This window comes from Protomyctophum parallelum (genome assembly GCF_964188405.1).
Source record: "Protomyctophum parallelum genome assembly, chromosome: 8".
NCBI lineage: Eukaryota > Metazoa > Chordata > Actinopteri > Myctophiformes > Myctophidae > Protomyctophum > Protomyctophum parallelum.
In genome coordinates this window covers 44,153,972-44,176,426 of record NC_139703.1, presented here as the reverse complement: position 1 = coordinate 44,176,426, position 22,455 = coordinate 44,153,972, and the positions used below count along the sequence as shown (strand labels likewise).

The 22,455-nt window shown below is 41.7% G+C and overlaps 1 protein-coding gene across 1 annotated transcript in view; it reads left to right on the top strand.

The window, feature by feature from the left end:
- Positions 1–22,455, top strand: part of LOC310863045 (copine-9-like) — a gene marked incomplete at both ends in the record, with an annotated part of 102,030 nt that overhangs the window by 2,435 nt on the left and 77,140 nt on the right. Inside the window, 3 exons of the mRNA XM_083771169.1 lie at positions 3,446–3,486; positions 11,624–11,670; positions 19,080–19,183. Of these exons, the coding sequence (XP_083627295.1) occupies positions 3,446–3,486; positions 11,624–11,670; positions 19,080–19,183 (192 nt within the window). The remainder of the gene's footprint in view (positions 1–3,445; positions 3,487–11,623; positions 11,671–19,079; positions 19,184–22,455) is intronic.

Genomic DNA, 22,455 nt, shown 5'->3' with positions numbered 1-22,455 from the left:
GTCTGTCTCTCACTCGGTTCCAGTCTGGGAAATGGACCGCATGGCGTGTTCAGGTTTCAGACGTGTAATTTTCTATGGGCCCTGTTCACACTGAAAGAAATTGTGTGTGTGTGTGTGTGTGTGTGTGTGTGTGTTCAAATTCAACTAGAAAGAGTGAAAAGCAGGAGCATTATAGGAGTCTTATATAAGTGGGCTGCTACTTGCCTGTCTGTCTGCCTGCCTGTCTGTCTGCCTATCTACCTACCTGTCTGCCTGCCTTCCTACCTGTCTGCCTGCCAAACAAACGCTGCTCCTAGATCCCATTAGACAAGCAGAGCGTGGCAGCCACCCCTGGAGTTTGCCATGATTACAGCTGGCAGAGAATTGTTTAAATGAGTCGGCAGGAAACAAATTATCTTCCCTATCTCACCTATTAACCCCAAATGTCCTCCCCCTCTCACAGTGGCTCCCGAATGCCACCAGGGATTTCTTTGTTGTTTTCACAATGCTGAGGTCCATTGTTGAGGTCAGTAAAAATCCATATTGGAAGGGGAGTCGGTACATCATCACAAAAATGTATGTTTTTGATGTGAGGATGACAAGTGACTCATTGTTCACTTGTTATATTTCACATTGACACTTTGTTCAGTTGAAAATTGCTTTTTTTTGGTCAGGCAATATAATATATAACACTTTTCACCCAAAAAAATGGGGGGGGGGGGGGGGGGGGGAGCACGAATGAGTTATTAGTAACTCAATCAAATGTCAGGTACTATAGGTCAGTGAGTGCCGGAAGCCAGGACTTCACAGTTGGAGAATGTCACGAACAGCACGATGCTGCTCTGATTGGATGCCCAGCCCCTTGTCATGTCCTGATTGTCCCAAGCATAAAGACTGTCAGAAGAGCTTCTCTAGTGAAGAGTGATGAGTTTAAGAAAACGCAAAATCTTAGCTCTTTGAGTAACAATAGAACACCAAACAAAGCAACAACAAAAAGCTATTCTCAGATGACAGACATTGGACTTTGCAATGTCAAGGGAGCCCGGTCCAGCTCAATCTCATGGCAGCATATAAGACAGCCAGCACGCACACACGCACTATAAAATAGTTTGTTTAGAAATGACAAACCAAAGATGTGCACACAATCTTCTCTGTAAATTGTAAATTGTGCCACCTCTTCCTCTCCACTACCTGACACATCCTAGGTGGAAAGCCTGGTGATGCGAGGTTACCTCATATAGGAATGCATGCAATACCCTACAATCTGGGCCTTTCCTTTGCTGGGACAAACCAATTAAGTACTCAGGACTGGTACTCAGTACCTTCACCTACACGACAATGTACAATTTAGGCATTTAGCAGACGCTCTTAATCATGACTAGTGAAAATAATCAAACAAAACATTTCCCAAACCTTACAGAAATCATAATAATGGGACCCTGTTTTCGAGGGGGGAGGGGATGTGACGGCCCCCTGTGCCTTTAAGTCTACTATGGGGTTCTGTGTGTGTGTGTGGCTGTGCCTTTAACAAGTCCATTGCAGTGCTGGATTGGAGGGCGGAGCCAGAGATGATTAGTGGAAGGGGAGACACCTGGCCATTGTCTCTCCAAACACTATTTAATAGACCTGCTCTCACAGCTCTTCAGAACTGCTTTTCTCCACAGGCTGCAGGGGCAGCCGCAGGACAACAAACACTTGTTTATTTGTTTGTTTTTGGTTCTAGATTTTGGGCAGCATGTTTCCCTGCCAATTTAAGTTGGAAACTTTGATTCAGTTCATTAATTACTATTTCACAAGTATGTAAATAAAATACTTATTTTTGGATTGTCCTCCGGTGTGGTTTCCCCTTTTTTGTTATGGCCCCAGAGCCAGCCATAACATGGTTTTTATTTTTAGCAACACAACTCTTCATTCATAATTTATATTACACAGAAGAAGACACAGTGGTATGTCCCTATTGTCCAATGTGTGACTCTTTTAGGAGGATCAGACCAAAAACAGGAAGTAAGTATGTTAGCAATGATGAGATGTTAAATCAATAAATGTGTAGGCTATGTTTCAAACAACTCTTGTCTGTGTGCCAGCCAGGGGACGGCCCATTTGTAACCTGAAATAATTGAAAATGTGCAGAATCAATCTTTATTGTCACATCACATGACAAGTTACATGGGTGAAATTCTTGGTTGTGCAGGCTCATCATTAAAAGATAGAGAGAAAAACATAAAGTGCGTAGTACATGACTAATCTATGTGATAGAATATGTATTCATAAAATAAATTATGATTTGTGTAAATTCGGTCGGTAAACCACAAAGTCTGAATACAAACTAACTAGCATTGTAGCATTCAAATTGTTTGGTGCTAGATTGGTAATGTTGGTGAATATACTGCAAGTCTGCATCATAAAATACTGGTAATGAGTAGAATGCATATGATAATCAGAAAATAAATATGTAATCATTAAACGTGTGAGGCAAAACGTACTATAGTATATAGTGGGAAAAGCAGACACACACACACACAATGGGAAACCTTCAACATGTTCCGGGATTGATGTCAATGTCACCAGGGCTTGTATGTTAAAATGCACTCTACTTGGTGACAGCTACAGCACTCCTGAGGGGAACAATTCAATCTGCTGCCATGGGAGCCACTCACTCCAATAACAAGCTTCTCGATTACTCTACCTCCATGCTTTATTGAATATTGTGTTGGTTATTACCGCCAATTGTCACTCAGGTGTCAAATCGTTCAAAGTAAATTGGGTCAGCTACTGCTCAATAATCCGAGCAAGGATACGACACTTGTGCCTTATCTGTACAACTCACAAGTTGGAGACAGATGCATGTATTCTGGCTATGTGTGTACTCTGTGTGCGTGCGTGCACGTGTGCGACCGACCGTGCATGTCACTGGCACTGCTATTTTTTTTTACTAATTTATTTTTGCAGTATAGCTTTGCTTAGTATCAGCCCATTTTGTTTGTGCCCTAGATATTGTTCATTGGGAAAGGAATTGAGGTTGGAAAACTGTATAATCTATCTAACTATGTGTTAAAGGACCACTTCACCACTTTTCTACCTATCTTCATATAATTGGTCCTTTGACAGTGTTTGATTCCACTGAGGTACAGAAACCCTGCAATTCTTTCTTATCTCCCTTTGAAGAAAGAATGGGGGGGGGGTAGTACTTTTCTATTTCATGAGATACAGCATGGAAAAGCGAAAGGAGAGGGTGCAAGGATTGTACAGGATGAGGGCTTTGGTGGATTTGACCCTAGGCTAGCAGTTCTGCACAATAATACAGTCGTTGAAGAACCAAGCATTTGAGTCATTAACCTTGAATGGTAAATTGTGGCCCTATAGTCTTCTGGGACCCAGTCATCCATTTTAAGGGGCATCGTACAGGGGATCTGATGTGAGTTTTGGGATAGCCTGCCTTAACTCTTGCCTTTTGTCTTTTCTCTAGAAATCTGTTGGACATGGACACATTCTCGAAGTCAGACCCAGGTAACCACTATTTATTTCTCATTCTTATGCATCCATTTAAATTAGTTCAACCTTCATGTCTTCCCGTTTTGTGAATAATTTCAGCATTACATCCTCCTTATATTAATTAACATTGGCTGGCGGCCGGACCTCTGAACTCATGTCACCATGACTCAGCCATAACCATAGGAGTTTCCAATGCACCTATACTACGCCAAAATATGGAGTGTGTTGTCTAACCTCAATGTGTCTTCATGGCACCAGGTGCCATAATTGGGCACTAAAGGGGTAAGGACAGACATATATGGGCAAATTGGGCATAAATGGGACATAAAAGGACCAACGGATAGAGAGGTAGGTCTCTTTGAGGGTCCAGCTTTGAGGGTTTGTGTAAACCAACATTGAAGACACAAGTGTGTAAACACAAACATTGAAGACAAGTGAGGACACAAATCGTGATTGGCCATGATGACGTCTGATAATATTTCCTCCTATGTCCAGCTTTTAGTGTGTGTCCACAAACTTTGTCCTACACAAACTATTACATTTCCTCACACACCTTATCAGTGAGCTCAATGCTTCGCTGAGCAGTAACACCACCACTAGTCATTGAGAGACATTTAGAAAGAGAGAGAAATAGACAGAAAAAGGAAGAGAAGTGAGAGCTGGTTCCACTTTATGAACCGAATGTGACTCTAAATGAGACAATTAGTGAGTTAATCATACTATCATAGGACCTGATGAGGATGTTGAATGTAACGGAGGGATGTAATATTGGGGTTGTGATAGTAGGTATTGTTGGGGTTTGTATTGTGGGTTTTATGTGAAATAGTTTATGAGAAGAGCACCCCTGTGATTGTTTGGAGCACCTGATGGTGGGGAGTATAAAAGTCTGCTCTCTGTGCCAGCCTGTAAGGTTGGTCATAATATGTGCCCAGAAGGCATGCCTTTTATTGTTAGGATGTATATTATGGACACTGTTATTTTTGGAATAAAAGCCCACCAGTTGGATTTAATATATTTCCTGCCTCTGGTCTGCCTCCTCACTTCTGGTCTTGACCGCTTGGTCAATCCAACAATGATGATGAAGTAAAAGAAAGAATTTCTCAATAAGAACAATAAGAGGAGGACAGGCTTTGCTCATCTGTCAAGTGAGGTGTACTTCTCTCAGCCCACGCTCATCTCTGGGAAGCCATATGTCCTTCTTTCTCATTTTCCAATTGCATAGCTCCTTGTCTTTATGGATCGTGTTGTTCTCATTGCTCTCTCCCACTTCTCTCTGATTCTCTCACTCCCTCTACCTCACTCTATATGGCCCCACCCCTCCTCTCCGTCAATTAAGGCTGTGGGAAAAGACCAGCACCAGCAATCACAGTAGCTCTCAGTTGAACACAACCGCTGATCGCTAATAAAGGTCACTGTATCTTGCTGGTCACAAGTCCATACGGTAGCTCCCTCTTCAATATATTCTACATTTCTCTCTCTCTCTCTCTCTCTCTCTCTCTCTCTCTCTCTCTCTCTCTCTCTCTCTCTCTCTCTCTCTCTCTCTCTTGCGTGCGTGCGTGCGCAATACAACACAAAACAACTCATGATCCGTCTACTACATTTGATAGCTAGCTCCAAAGTACAATCCGATCTTCAACATTGATAGTGAAATAAATATACATTAAGCACGTTGCTTTTAGATCTATTTGTAGGTTTGCTATTTTCACTAAATGTTTGCCTATTATGGGTTCAAGAGGTTACCGTAAATGAGAAATACAATTCATAGTTCATAGTTATTGCAACAATACATTTTATAACTGCATCGTTTAATTGCTACATTATGGCCACAAGTTTGAAGAATCAGTTTTTCCGTCTCTCAACTTTAGATCAAAGAATGACATCAAAACCAGTTGTATTATTCAAATATGCAAATTTTGTTACATTATATGGCATGTCTGCTTGCTGTGAGACAAATTTAGAATGAAGGTTTCATAATTATTCTTAACATTTTGCCAAACAATTTACAATTTACAATTTAGGCATTTGTTACTTAATCCAGAGCGACTATTCCATACTAAAAGGCTTTCTTACCTTTCTTTGTAGTTGTTACGTCCCCATCAAAGAGGTCCAGGTGTTATTTTGTGCAAAAGCTCCTTATTGGCTATTTCCCCTACCATAAGCCCTAAATGAATTGCATTGAATTGAATGGGATGTATGGGGTGTTGTGCTAATTCGCTTATTTCCATCGCTCAAAATTATATTTCTTTTGTATATATCCTCTCTTCATAATGTAAATAATAACCCAATCGGCACACTTTACTACTTATTTCGATGGAAATAAGCGAATTAGCACAACACCCCATACATCCCATTCAATTCAATGCAATTCATTTAGGGCTTATGGTAGGGGAAATAGCCAATAAGGAGCTTTTGCACAAAATAACACCTGGACCTCTTTGATGGGGACGTAACAACTACAAAGAAAGGTAAGAAAGCCTTTTAGTATGGAATTCTCCTTTAAGCAAGAACAAAAAAGCATGGGAATACATCACATAAAAATGAATATATATTGTTTTGTTGCTGTCAGGTAGAAACCTTGTATCTCCATATTTCAACTTTTTCGTAAATCAATGCTCTATAATCTATACTATAAGAGTGTCAAACAAAAGTAGCAAAAAATAGATTATCTACTTGTTCACAACGCGTGAAATTGGTTAAGTCTGTAGAATAACTACATTGGATTAATTTGTTTTTGGACATACAATGTTTTGGACTGACGGTGACTATATACTGCATGTATATTGCTGATCTTTATTCATGAACACTAACAGCATATCAGTAGTTATTTTCGTCATCCTTTTGATCGTTATCTGGCTACTAATCCTGCTTCTCGACACATCGGACACATCCTCTTTAGGATTAGCGTCATCTTTTTCCGTTGGTTCGTTTATTTTTGGTTCATAAACAATCTTTGCTTTAAGATGCTTACAGGAAATGTGGGGGTTGTGTGTGTCACTGAACGTGCTTATCTGAAACTGTATGCACATGCACACGAACGTGCACACGCACACACAAAGATCGTCTGAAAGAATAATTAAGGATTATATAAGGGATAGGGAAATTACCCTCCACACACACACACGCACACGCACACACACACACACACAGAGGCCAGGGGTCCTTTATTGATGCGTCCTATGGATTAGGATCCTGATGGCCAGAATAAAGCTAGGTGGAGAGGACACGGATGAGGAAATGATTGTGTTGGAGGGGTCCTGAACTTCAAACACCTTCCACCCAGCCACCCTCCGTGGTCATGGGGCTCCATCATGCCTTTCATGTCCCCTGGTTAGTCCCACTCTGATCCCACCATCAAACAACTGAGGACAGAGTCAATACTTAGAGTTGATGTCATCCAGCATTGAGAGTCACTCTTATATGAAGCAGGGAATTAATCACAGATAGATCTAACAGGCAGTATCAGTCAAGGACCCCTAAGTATTTTGGCCACAGACTCCTATCTGAAAATATTTTATGTCAGGACTCCCATACAAGATTTGCGAGAAAAAAGAAAGTTGACACATTGTGAGCTTGTCAAATAGTCAATGTATAGGCTGGTTATTATAGTGGCTAACTGATATCGATGCTGTATTGTATTTAGTGGGGACCCCCTGGAACCTCCTCAAGGACCCCTGGAGGTCCCCAGACCCCATATTGACATCCACTGATCTATCTCACAGAGAGTATAGAACTTGGATGTGGTTGTACTAGTGTCTGTGCTGTGTCCGTTTTATTCATGTACCACCTTTCCAGTGCAGAGCACAAAGTGCTTTCTATAAAAAAGCACAAGGGAAATAGATGGCAGCATCAGCTGCACACAGAATCTGTGTGCATCACCAATGCAGGCGTTGAAGGCAGCCATTTCATTGTCTTCTGATTACTAGATGATAAAATAGAACAAATATATTGCACAGTTAATATGTCAGAAATACATTTAAATGTAAAACATCTTGACATATCTTGGCTAATACTAAAATCTTTCAGGGAGTCACGATTTGACTGTAGGCTAAGCTTTCCACCAAAATTGCCTGTGCTATTGTGCATTCAGGGCTGTCAGGGAAGATTCTGAGTTGCTAATGAGCTCAACACCTGAGTAGTTTTCAAAGCATGGTGCTGAGGAATTGTTTTTCTCAGTCACAATGTACCGATTTATCGTATACCTTTCACCATTTCAGACTAGTGGAAAGTGGGACAGGCAGGTTAGGTCTCATAAGTTATTTCTCATTTTCAAATGGATGTTCCAGTGCCCTCATTCTTTACAACTGTGTGCTCGGTTCATTCCCTCAGAGGAATGAACACCAGAGCAGACCTCCGTTGAGAGCACCCCCGAGGGATGTCTTGATGCTTACTATGCCCTCCTTCCCGGAGAATACCCTGCAAATGTAACCACCGAACAGTGGTGTTTCTGTGATACAATACTTCTTTAGATGTTTAAGTCTTACAGTCTCCACCATTGTGTTGTGATGTCCCCCTGACTACAATGTGCACTCCAGTTAACTGTGCTATCATCTTTTTTGTGAAGGCCTTGACAGTCAATGTTTTGCAAAGTTTCTTTGAATGAAAGCATTGGTCGTGTTGACTCGGTTGGCACCCTCTGTCACTTCAGTTATCCTTTTGACAACATACTGTAGATTGATTTGTTTTCTTGTTTCTTCCTCAATTAGATTAATTATGTGTGTCTTGATTCCCTATGTTTCCGTTTTATTCTTGGTTTCATTCAGATTTTATTATTTTATCATAACCTACATTTCATCTGTGCGATTGCAACTTATGTTAACTTCATTGCATTTTTCACAGTAATGGACAGTATCCATGTTTTGTAGATGTAGAAATGTAGAAACACCAGCCTCCAGTGTACCCGAAACATACATAATGGATGTGCTCGCTGCGGATGCTTGTGTATATTTGGTTGTACATGTACATGATGTAACGCACACGGGGACTCAAACACTTCCATCAGTTAGTCATCCCACCCCATGAAAGCCATATGTCCGTCCGTCCGTCCGTCCGTATGTCTGTCTTTATTTATTTAGTTTGACACTATTTTAAAACTCCTGATACATACTCTCTTATCGTTTTTCGTTCAAAGGAAAGATCAGAATGCGTTGGGATGTGCAAGACCCAATGGAGGTTGGTCCCCTGTTCCATGGTGACAGCACTGTGCTGATTGGCTTTGAAATCACTGCCTGACTCGATTCATTTCACTCTGCTTTGAAGTGGTGCCAGGGTGTTGGAGCAATGTAGATGTGGGCAGAGAGGAGAGGATACATGTGGAGAGATGAGGAGAAATGAGAAGAGATGGAGGGTTGGAGATAGGAGAAAAAGATGAGATAGGAGAGAAGGAAAGTAGGAAACAAATGCAGGGAATACCACAAGGAATAGGTGGGAAGAAAGAGAAAGGTTGAAGATATAATGGCGACGAAAAGGATGAGAGTAAAATGCTTTAGCCATGAGCACGTAACAGACTCAAAGAAGAAAGAACACCAAGGTCGGAGGAGGGCATAGACACTTTCAAAAGAACTATGATGAAGATGCCAATCATCTTACAAACAAGATGTGACTATTATAAAGTGATTTGTAAATAGTGTCTCATCTACATGGAACATAGCACACACATACAGTATACAATGCAGTGTAGGCCTACATAGGCCCACTACTACAGTAAGTGCAACAGATTAGGTGTTTATATTCCTCCAAAGCCACTCCGATTTGACCTATTGAATACTGATTCAGGTACATTTCTGTAGTTAGTTAGTTGATACTACACTACTGTGCTGTAGGCATGTAAAGAACGAAACAGACCTAAAATGGCAGTAAGTAACACAAAATGATAACTAATATAATACTGTGTGATCGTGGATTGCTTTCTGTGCTGTTGTGTACCGTGGTGTGCTTGTAGCCTATACTGCTTGTAACCAATGACCATAAAGAACCATAAAGTAACCTCCTTCAGTTAGTAGAGACTGCCATAACTTACTTAACTTGGGAAAACAAAAAACAAAGGCTGTGGTGCGTGCTTGCCATGGAACGTGCCAGCCACACACGTGAATTCGTAGGGCGCACGAACACACCCGTTATTGTGCGATTAATGTTGAGGGAATGAGGCAGACCTTTTGATTTGGTGTAGCCCCACGGCCCTGAGAGACCATCTCAAGACGGAACCAAGACAATAAAAACAACACAACCATGACTAGGGTAATCAAAGAGCATAAAACGAAATGACCTGAAGTGGAACTTTTCCTAGCTAATCAGAAACTCATTATAACTTGTTATCTTGGAGCCTCCAAGTTGCGGGGAATTAATTGCCCTGTCCTAAAAACTTAGAAGAAGCCATTAGCCTTTACAGGTAGAGAAAGTGATAGGGACTGCGCTGTGGGAATAATGGATGGATGAGGGGTCGAAGGTGCAAGAACATGAAACCAAAGAAGTGTTTGCGAAAGTTGTGTAAACATTGAGATGTTGCTGTCCAAACGATGGTGCTGTCCAGTGCTGAAATGGCTCTATTCACAGGGCGCTGTCCAGGCCTGAAGTATCTGTCATTATCTGTATGCTTTTGTTTAAAACCACTTTGGTAACACAGCTTGATTCTGCTTAAAGGACAACTTTGGGTTTTTTTCAACCAAGTTTTAGGTTGCTATTAGAGAAAGTAATAGGGAAACTGGAAGTACCCTCACTAAAAACGCCGGGACAACGCTCCACACGTCCCAAACTCTTCTCCCTTCTGGCTCCAAAACTGTGGAATGCACTTCCCATTGCAGTCAGAACTGCAGCATCACTCCCAATCTTCCGCCGTAGCCTGAAAACCCACCTTTTCAGACTCCATCATGGCCCATAGCACTTACCCTAACCCCTTAGATAGCATTTCTGTTGGCTTAGATAGCATTTGACACTTATAGCATGTTATGTAGACAGCACTATAATTGTATTGTATATAGTCATAGCACGCCATAGTACATATGTATAGCATAGTAGTGAATATGTATAGTTTATTATGTATAGTGTATGTATAGTTTCATCATATAGATATTCCACTGTTACCTTCTTAGTTACGCATGTTTCATGATAAATGCTTTTATGTGATGTATTCCCATGCTTTTGTTCTTGCTTAAATGTAAGTCGCTCTGGATTAAGAGCGTCTGCTAAATGCCTAAATTGTAAATTGTAAATTGTATGAGTGTAATATAGTAATATTCTTTCGTTTGAATGATTTGAGCTATTTTTGACAGGAAATTGCATCTTGCCACAGTAGTTGTTTTCTGTGTGTCAACTGACTATAGGGGGCTGCCATACTGTGCGTCATAGGCTCAATATGTCAGTCTGTCACCTCCCCTTCACATTCAATACATCCCATCATCTTCTGTGGCCAAATGTAATTTCCCGGTGTCTAGTAGGACTTAGTAAATATTAAATAAAGAAATACATATTTAACCACTTGTTCGAATGCCCCCCCACACCCTGTCAAATATAGCTAAAATCCTTAAAACGAAAGAGCAGAAAGAAAACGGCTAAAACATGAACCTTGGTTGAAAAAAAAAAAGTTGACAAAAAGTCAAATATTAGCCAGTAATACAAACAATCTTTTTAAAAGTATATGCTCTATTCTTTCATATTTACACCCATTTATTGATCAAATGTTGCATTTATTGATCCATCTCACAAAATGCTTATAATTATATTAATTATATATGCTATTTCCACTTTATGGAGACTTGCAGGATAGGTTGAGCACCTTATATGCTCACCTTCCCTCCAAAAATGCACACACAGAGTGGTATAGACTCTCCTCCTTGCCAACCGCCATCAGACTATACAACACATAAGAACTTTCTCCCCCAATGCTTATGGTACTGTGCTCTATATGGTGTTGTTGTGATTATGTCCATTTGTGTCTGATGTGTTTCTGTCTGTCTGATGGAATTGTTTATCTGTTTATTTTACATTATGCTGCTGTAACACATCAATTACCCAGTAGGGATAATAATGTACAATACATCTCATCTCATTCAGCTTTAACTAAAAACTGCTTTGTTCACTGTAACAAAAACAAAACTCATGATACCTTTCCGACCCCCTCTCTCTCTCTCTCTCTTTATCTGTGTGTCTCTTTTCCCAGTGGTGGTGTTATATGTGCAAGGCATCGGAACCAAGGAGTGGAGAGAGGTGAGTGAGTGATGCCACTGATGGCAAATAACCCAGAATCAGGTTTACTTGCCCTATACATTTGTATACATAGGAACTTGACTCATGTTATCATTTTGTTTACATCAATTAAAAGGATCCCTGGCTAATAAGCCTTAAATATTGTATTTATTTGTGACATACGTAGATAACGGACTGGAATACTGTGCCTGTTTCTTAAACATTCTTCGGCTCCTTGATGTTGGCCACTGTAGTCTTCAGTGCTGTAGTGTAGTATAGTGTAGGTGAAATAATGCAGTATTGATATTAGTAAACCCAGTGTTATGTTATATATGTTAGTTAGTTGATTAGAGAGATTTCTTTTTAATCAACTATACAGTACATCAGGGGTCTGCGACCTTTTTTAAATGAAGTGCCATGTTTTTATTTTCTAGATCGTCAGTGTGCAATATCAACATTCATTAATTTTAATGACACCACGTGAAAAATTCCAACATATTTTGCTTGTCCACAGATATGAAGTTTCTCCTTTTTAAATATTTTCTTTCACGTTGTTATAATGATCATTAGAGTCAAGGCAATAACAGAGTTCAGTTTTAATGAATGTAGAATGCAGGGAAAATGTGAGGGACTTCATTTATCTGACTGCATTTTTTTAAATAGTTTAACCAAAAATACTCTAACACACTTGCCAGTGTGCCAGTAATCACCCTCCTTTGTGCCAATGTTGGCACTGGTGCCTAAGGTTGCCTACCTCTGCAGTACATCACCACACTCTATTTCCTTCCATCCCTCTTTTTCCCCCATTCTTCCCTTCCCTTTCTTTGCATTGTATCTGTTTCTTTCTGCCACCCAATTAATCCACTCTTGCTTCCCTCACTGAAATGTAGTAATCACATGTCACCTCTGTCAGGTTTCACCCAGATACACAGTACACACCACCCAACAAGCCTCAATCAGTCCCTCGGGGACTGATTGGTGACAGGTGTCTCCCTCGGGGAGACCTGTCACATGCCAATCACACACTTAAAGATGGAGTTTTGTATGTGTCTATGGAATTAACATTACTCTAATAGACCCCCATCTGTGGTTATAATATTCAAATATGTATTCTGTGTATTTTTGGTTCCTTCCTGAAAGCTTAAAGTCTTGGAGTCAAAAGGCCCAACCGAAATACACCACTTTAGTGACATCATAACATAACCCCTCCCCCATTATCATACAACAACAGCTGTGGGTGAGGCGTGGGCGGTGCTAAGGTGAAAACCAGGTATACTGGTTTGTATGTGTGGCCACATAAAAACATACTTTTAACACTTTCTGTACACTTACTCACTGTACACTACAAATAATGTTCCTCCTAGTATAATCATAGTACCTGATGATCATGTTTTAGGAGGGGGGGGGGGGGGGGGTCAGTGCACAGCGCGTCAGTGCAGTCGTTGCACAGAGTAGCCCTAACAAGACAAATCCCTAAACAGGAAGGGCTACGCCAATATACCCCAATACCAGGGCTACCCCAATATATCCCAATACCAGGGCTACCCCAATATACCCCAATACCAGGGCTACCCCAATATACCCCAATACCAGGGCTACCCCAATATACCCCAATACCAGGGCTACCCCAATATACCCCAATACCAATATACCCCAATACCAGGGCTACCCCAATATATCCCAATACCAGGGCTACCCCAATATACCCCAATACCAGGGCTACCCCAATATACCCCAATACCAGGGCTACCCCAATATACCCCAATACCAGGGCTACCCCAATATACCCCAATACCAATATACCCCAATACCAGGGCTACCCCAATATATCCCAATACCAGGGCTACCCCAATATACCCCAATACCAGGGCTACCCCAATATACCCCAATACCAGGGCTACCCCAATATATCCCAATACCAGGGCTACCCCAATATACCCCAATACCAGGGCTACCCCAATATACCCCAATACCAGTGCTACCCCAATATACCCCAATACCAGGGCTACCCCAATATACCCCAATACCAGGGCTACCCCAATATACCCCAATACCAGGGCTACCCCAATATACCCCAATACCAGGGCTACCCCAATATACCCCAATACCAGGGCTACCCCAATATACCCCAATACCAATATACCCCAATACCAGGGCTACCCGTCCCCAATATATCCCAATACCAGGGCTACCCCAATATACCCCAATACCAGGGCTACCCCAATATACCCCAATACCAGTGCTACCCCAATATACCCCAATACCAGGGCTACCCCAATATACCCCAATACCAGGGCTACCCCAATATATCCCAATACCAGGGCTACCCCAATATACCCCAATACCAGGGCTACCCCAATATACCCCAATACCAGGGCTACCCCAATATACCCCAATACCAATATACCCCAATACCAGGGCTACCCCAATATATCCCAATACCAGGGCTACCCCAATATACCCCAATACCAGGGCTACCCCAATATACCCCAATACCAGGGCTACCCCAATATACCCCAATACCAGGTCTACCCCAATATACCCCAATACCAGGGCTACCCCAATATCCTTGGCCATCATCATCATCATTTTTCGACCGCGGTCGAGATCATGGATTTCACAATGCCACACCAGACTTTCCGGTCCTTCATTGTCATCCCCAGTTCCTGCTTACTGATGCATGTGTCCCTAGCGATGACATCTCTGGTCTGCTTCGAGGCAGGACTCCAGAGGAGAAGGGAAGATATAACCTCATTGTCAGCTCTGTAGCAGTGGCCGGCAAACTGTGTTCTTCTGGATCGGACTAGTGAAGAAAAACGGGGAAGGTTGCCTTATATTAGATTAGTCGATGGGTGGCTCTTCCAAGACAGATTTTGCGCTCTCATTAGAAGGCGGGTGTAAGTGCCATCCAAACGTTTCTCTAATTTCTTTGAAAGTGACCATGTCTCGGAGTCTTAGAGTAGAATCGGCTCAACGGTCGTCCTAAATATTTTTACTTTTAACATTTTACTAAGCTGGGATCCTTGGCCATAGGGGGATTAGCTGAGCAGTAGATGTTTGTAATAGCGGCCATAGGGGGTTTCCCTAGTTTAAGCTGAGCAGTAGATGTTTGTAATAGATGTGGCGGACCCAGTTTCTAATCAACGTGACCACATTGCGCCCACACTTTTCAACTTTAAGTGTCAAACGTTTTTGGAAAAAGTAGCTTGAAGCAGTATTTACTGGTATATACCCCATATAGGAAAGAGATGCAAATTTATCACACATTTCAAAGGACTTGAGTGCGATATGCATTCATCACAGAGAAGGAATTTCATGTTATCATTTTCAAAATATCACATAATGCCACTCGCTGATTCCGGAAGATAAGATTTTGCAAGCATCTGTTTTATTCAAAGATATTCTACACATCACATGGAAGTGTACTCTGCTGTCAATCAAAGCAGAACAGAGACATTTGGTTTGGCTATGGCTCTTTATTATAAAGCCACAACAAGTAGTCACTGTAACTTGCTTCTGCTGTGTGTGTGTGTGTGTGTGTGTGTGTGTGTGTGTGTGTGTGTGTGTGTGTGTGTGTGTGTGTGTGTGTGTGTGTGTGTGTGTGTGTGTGTGTGTGTGTGTCTTTAACTCTTAGTGAGGGGTAAACACTCTCTTCCCTCCGTCCTACTATTGTGTTGTTGCCAGTCTGTGGGAGTGGGCTGTGCATGTGAGGACATTGTGGGACTGGCCCAGAGCGCTTCTTGATGCAATTAGCAGAAATTAACTTCTCACACTAATGGGGGAGATCATTATTATTGGCTCAGCCAAATTCATAATGTCTGAAATCTAAGTGGGTGAGATAAATATTTTAATTAAATTAAACAATGGAGAAAGTGTCTAAAATATAAAGTCCCCCGCGTCCGAAACGGTCGAGAAATGACTGAGTTACCGTGTGGGGGTCCCCGGGGGCACACAAAGCTCCGTAATGGAGTGGCTGCACCACAAAAAAAAAGGTACTTACTTGAGTAAAATTAATGTACTTAGTTACTTTACACCACTGGTCTTTTCTATTTTCCATACAGCGCCCCTGCACAGAGCCTGTAATAGGACACACTGGGACATAAAAGCCCTGTGGTTTGAAAGCACTGAGTGCATGAAAACGGTCTCTCGTGGAGTGGCGGTCCAATGATTAAATGTTCTGTTAACAGCGGGATTCTGAGTGGCAGTCCCCACCGCCTGTTGTTTGGATCCAAAAAACAAACAACAAACAAATAATAATTCCAACAGGCACTGTAACTATAGTAAAAAAAACAAAAAAAGTCCCCGGAGTAGCATTGATCTATTCTACTAAAGACAAATGTCAGATAAGATCCCACTGAAGCTCCATTGTTCCTTGTTGCAACTCAAGCATTCTCCAGACGCCCGTCATTTGGAATATTGTAAGAGTCAGAAAGGGCACAAGCCTGCCTCTTCACCCTCTGTGCTTGCACTTGATGAAAGCATTCCCAGTTCCCACTGTACAATTGAGTCAAAGCTAGCAGTGCATGTCTCCCTAATGTATTAAGTAACTCGCCTAATGATCAAAAGACAGTGCTAGGCTAACCATGTTATTGTGTATAATCACAGCTTCAGCCATGTATCCAACATAAACATCGACCATTTCCCCACTAATGGTTTTATTTTTAGATTTTGCATTTGTTTACATATTCTTTAGGTCATTAATATGTTACAGAACATATCTGAATAATTGAGTAAACATCACAGCACTGAGAGCAGTGAATAAGACGTCGACTTTGCATGGTATTTGAATTGCATTATGTAAATCAATCCTTTGACCAGGACTATTTCCAGCTAGACTTTTGCATGTGAAACTGCAATGATAATGTAATCTTGATTTAGAAACGAAATTAATACTGCACTAATATAAAACATTGGCTTCCTCAATGTCCAAACAAATCATGGTATGCGTATGCTACCATAATAATAAGCTAATAAGCTATATACCAAAACATTGGTATGGTCATTTAGACCTGTCCCCTCATGGACACGCACATTGCTTCATTTGTAAAACACACCACTGTTGGCAGACAAAAAAATGGAGTACGTGTGCCAAAATGTTTTCCCCCGGCTGAAGTTGAAATATTTGAGCTCTCAGCAAGCAGATAGAAATGCTAAAGAAGATATTATTGACAACTACGTCGGCAGCAAGGAATGGGGCAACTCTGAGTTAGAACATCAGCCGCTAGCCTCCGGTAGCTCCCATGTTGTGCAGTCAATCCAGTCATCGATTACCCCGAATCTCTGTGTGCACGCACACAATCTAAAGCACCTTTGGTGCTCAGATTGAGGTAAAGGATAATGTTTAGAGCCTAATAAAACTTTAATTCGATCTCGCCTGTGGAAAATGTAATCATGATGTTGACAGATGACGCTCTGGGGTGAGGCTCATCACACAACCACTTCCGGTTCAACGCAGCTCATAGAAGCTGAATAAAGAGTCTTCTAATGCATTTTACTGCTACTACTCTGTATGGAGTCATCTGGTGGCTGGCATATATTCGGTTAACATTCAAATCTTGGTTTGATTATTCATTGACAGTCATAGGACACACACACATGGATACATGGACTCCTGCCATCCTGTCCATCAATGCATGTTAAGTTATCCATTGCGCCCCTGTGTGTGTGTGTGTGTGTGTGTGTGTGTGTGTGTGTGTGTGTGTGTGTGTGTGTGTGTGTGTGTGTGTGTGTGTGTGTGTGTGTGTGTGTGTGTGTGTGTGTGTGTGTGTGTGTGTGTGTGTGTGTGTGTGTGAGAATGACAGTGAGAGAGAGGAAAAGAAAGGGAGAGAGAGTGACATTACATTATGAAGTGAGTTGTAAAATTTAAATATGAACTTTCTGTCAACTTCAGCTAGTTTTAGAAGAAGGTGCACACCTCAAAGGTTGGTGACTACTGTAGGTGCGTAGGACAAAAAGTGTCAGAACTGACAGTGAAATCAAAGAAACTGTCTGGAACTCTACCTAACAGACAGATGATGAATGATAACAGTCTGTCCTGACGACCGAAATGTCAACCTAATGAAGAGCGACATTTTTTGCAAGTTCCAGACAGTGTGTGGGACCTCTTTCTTTGATTTCACTCTCAGAGATCTCCTTATGAACTTCAGCTACTTAACATGGAGTAAGAAGAGGCGAGGAGCACATGCCACCAGAACCAATTGCTACAACTGCCATTGCATAACTACCCCCCCACTGCAACGTCATAATCAGACATCATCATCATGATAAAAGGCACCGCTCATGCACTTCACACAAGTTTGATTTGTGCTGTGTATCAGGGGTTTAACTGTCTATCAAACCTGTTAAACCCGTGTTGTCATTTTCTCTCTGGCTAACAGTCACTCACCTTCTCTGTTTCCTTGTACAAACAGAGACAGTATACACAGTAATCGGGTAAACACATGGTGTGTGTTTATGGTATTATGACAACCTTGCACAACGTCCAGCTTTGGACAATATCCTTCTGCTAGCTCTGATGTTCCCAAACCTCTCCTCTTCCATCACTCGGCAATCCATTGGGCAGCAGAATTACATTATAGTTTGTTGCACAAATAACCATTCTACAAGCTTACAACGTGTTGCAGCCAACAGTGGGGTTGTAGATGGACAGTTTTAGGTGTGTGACAGTAGCACGCAACTATGTATGAACCCGGCCTTAGAAGCTGCTCACCCCAGCTGGGACCCAAATCCCACAAAGGAGATTAATCCATCAAGACCTGAGGTGGATTCTACAAATGCCTTCTAAACCAGTAGTTTCTTTCAAGATTTTTCAAAAGCGGAGCAGATGTGCAAGCTCGCAACACGGCACCAAGTGGCGTGCTGTGAGCTTGTATATCTACTATTTCTTCATAGCCAACGCAAAAATGTAAAATGACACAGATGCGAGCCGGTTTTTATTGGTCAATAGCTTGTACAGAGCAGAACCTCAGGCCTTTATGATAGCCGTCATATGGCTTGTGATTGACATAAGAGAGGAGGGAGCTAAACGGTTTTAAACAGATCAATAGTTCATCTCTGTCACCTGCCAAACAGCCGGGAGACCGGGTTGTGGGCTATGGGGTGTTTTTGCATGTTTGAATTAATCTGAGATTGTGTCATGGTGGTCTCTGTGTTGGTCTATGATGCATTTCGAAACATTTTAACAAGATTAAGATTTAAACAAAGTGACACATTCTGATCTTGTAAATCTGCTATTTTGTGCCAGGTTGAAAGTGGTTAATTTGTGATAATGTTCAATGTGTTATGCTGTACATTGTGTACAAGCTGTTAATGTTGTTCTGTACATGTACTGTGCTTATTATTACTGTATGCTTCAGAAATTACTAAGGAGCTAATCTGTGAAATGTTCTTCTGAGTTCCTTTGCCTCTCTCTCTCTCTCTCTCTCCTACAGTTTGGTCGGACGGAGGTGATTGACAACACGTTGAACCCTGACTTTGTGAGGAAGTTTGTTCTGGATTTCTTCTTTGAAGAGAAGCAAAACCTTCGCTTTGATGCGTAAGTGGGCAGTTTTTTCGTTCCTTATATAAACCCAAAAGCTCTCTGATTTGGCCATGGATTACAGGTCTAGAAGCCCGGGAATTGTCCAGTTGCAGTTCATGAACCATTTTTATGCCTCCGCTGGCAACAACAGTCATATGTTTTGGGGTTGTCTGTCCATCCATACTACTACTAATAATAATAATAATACAATTTATTTATAAAGCACTTTTTAAAACAATGTTACAAAGTGCTTTCCAATACAGAATAAAATGCAGTGCAGTAGAATAAAACAACACCACTGTACACAATACTGTACTGTACGTTCGTACATGTCTGTCTGTCTGTCTGTCTGTCTAGCCCATTCTGACCGGGCACCCATTTTGGTGTTGGCATCATGTTATGCTTTAGCTATTGAAAAATAGCAGATCTACAAGCTCATATCGCGCCACCGAGTGGCGCGATACGAGCTTGTAGGTCTGCTATTTTTGAAAAATCGAAGACACTTTTAGAATCTGATCTCAGGTCAGAATGGGTTAATAATGAAACTGTCAGGATGTAATAGACATTTTTAGAATCTGATCTCAGGTCAGAATGGGCTAGTGTCCCATTATTGTGAATGCGATCTCAGGAATGCCGAGTCAACCTCTTCAAATTTGGCACAAACAACCAATTGGACTCGAGTGTTATTTTTTATTCTTTTTACTCCCAGTTTTAGCCCACATTGAATTTAAATGTCAAACAAACATATTGGTAGGCAGAGATTGCCGCTCATCTGGCTATATGCAGGACTAATTTAGTGATTACTTGCATTTAGCAAAACAATTATACTTTTAATTACATTATTATTAAAAGACTTGCACCCATGTATGGATGTACCTGCACCTGGTTGACAGAGGCATACAACAGCAATGCAGTCTCTAGTTCTGGTTGACTTTCATTAAAATCTGTACTCTATGTGAAATATTTAGAATACAAAATATCAGCATATTCACTTAGTAAGAGACCACACCTTCGCTCAAGATTAACAGTGTATTGAAACAGAATGAGATGAATGAGTGAGGAACCCAAGGCAGGGCGAGACTCAGGGTGGGGGCGTATTCTCTGGAGCTGACGGTCATCTTTGCTCTACTCGGAATGAGCGGTTGGTCGTCTCTGCTCCGTCACTGCCTGGATTCCTAGAGAATCGAGGCGGAAGGAGGAGCTTGGGGTGGAGGAGGATGGCGATTTTGAAGAATAGTGAAAATAGCCGATCTACAAGTGCAGTACTCACAACCTATGTTTGATCTGTCGTGGAGCAGAACAAACAACTTGGTTTAGCGATCACAGGTGTATTTATACTGTGGTGATTGCGCCGGGGATTGGCCGGGTGATAATGAAAGGCACGTGAGTTTGATAAGGAGGGAGGAGTTGTTGATAAAGAGGGAGGAGTGGTTAAGGTCAAGCGGAAGGAGGTCTCTTCTCCCGAAACTGTGTTGTATAAATACAACTTCCCTTATCATTATTACATTACACTTTTCTTCTATAAAAGTCTGTAACATCAGAACAGGTCAAGTCCATGAAGCCATTGTTGATGTTGCTTGTATTTGTTGCCTCTTGTTGGTCACTGATCAATTTCCTGCCTCCTGTCTCAGTGGAAGTCACTGATTGAGGATGGGAGACAGGGAGGGCAGCAGTTAGATATGTTCCGCGGCGTCCCTTAACTCTAGAGTGTGGATCGATGGGTTGGAGGGCAGACACCCAGTATGAGGCTAGGTGAAGGTAGGGTGAAAGCTGGAGATCAGACCCCTGGGGAGGCACCTCTCCTTGGATTCCACCACCACTATCAGCAGCAGACCATAAATTCACAATATCAATTGTAAATGGTGCATTTATTTAGGAAAGGAAATAAAAACGTGGGTGGTAATTGCCAGTGATGTCACTCAGCATACATGGACTTGTATGTGTACCTGAGCTGAGCACTACGTGACGTTATCCATCCTTGTGCGCAATGCGTACTGCGTAAATCTGCCGCCACTTGTCTGCTGCACGGCAAACTGGTTTGTCAGACTTATACCAAACAAACAGTCAGGGTCGGTTCTATAATATCTAAGAGTCTGAATAAATCGGATCTCGGAAAAATGTCACAGGTCCAATTAGCTTTCAGGTCCAATTATCTTTCAGGTCCAATTAGCTTTCAGGTCCAATTAGCTTTCAGGTCCAATTAGCTTTCAGGTCCAAAACACGTTGGGAAACAATCGGATCACTGAACCAATTTAACCGTGTCCATTAGGGTTCGGGTCCATCGTTAAAAAAAGGTAATTATACTGTACGTGTAATTGAAAACGAATTGGATTTCATTAGGTTTGTTTTGGGCCAGTCATTTTGTACCATGGGGAATTTACACAGAATGTTCCAATATAGTAGTCTAGACTAGACTCTATCTATATAGTCGACTCTCTAACTCTAGAGACTAGCTCACTTGCCAGATGCATTTCCACTTAATTAGCATATAGGAAGCATAGTCTGAGAGTTGGACTTGCTCTAAAAGAATATTTCAAACTGCGTGGGGAATAGTGAGTGTTTCTTGCACCAGTGGAAGGGAAGGCAGAAATCCACATACTGTATAATTAACAGGAAGACCTGACATGCCATCGTAGTCTACTCTGAACAAATTCTTAATTAATGGCATGTTTCACCCTGCACAATTATCATTGCTAGCTCACGCCGAGTGCACATGTATAATTACCCAATGTACTAGGCTCATGTGTATTGATGAGTTGTTGGCCTTAAATGAGGTGTCGTCTCGGTTCCTTGCTATCTTAGGGACAGTGAGACAAGTCAAAAAGAGTGTCTTGCTCAAGGAACACTTTGACATTAACCCAGGGATCAAACCTGAAACCTTCTGATTCCTAAGATCTACCCCTTGCTAATTGCTATCCAGCACAGCAACAGCGCAGGTATTTCCTTACTATTTAGACTGTGCATTACTATGTGTGCCATAGGCAGATTCACAATGCTGATTACAATAAAATCAACATTCAACATGGTAGATTAAACTTCTGCATAGATGTTGAAACAACAAAAGAAATATTTTATGAGCTGGGCCAGATATTATACATTACAGTGTGCCATTGCCACGCACGCACGCACAAAATAAATAAAACCAGTCAGACGCCTGAGGGCGAGAAGCGACCTCGCCCTAAATGGCGAGATCACCCAGCGAGGCATGTGACCTGCTTGATGTCCATGTTAGCGCGCCAGCACAGGAAGGCATCGTTCTTAATCGAATAGTTATTCATCAGCGGATC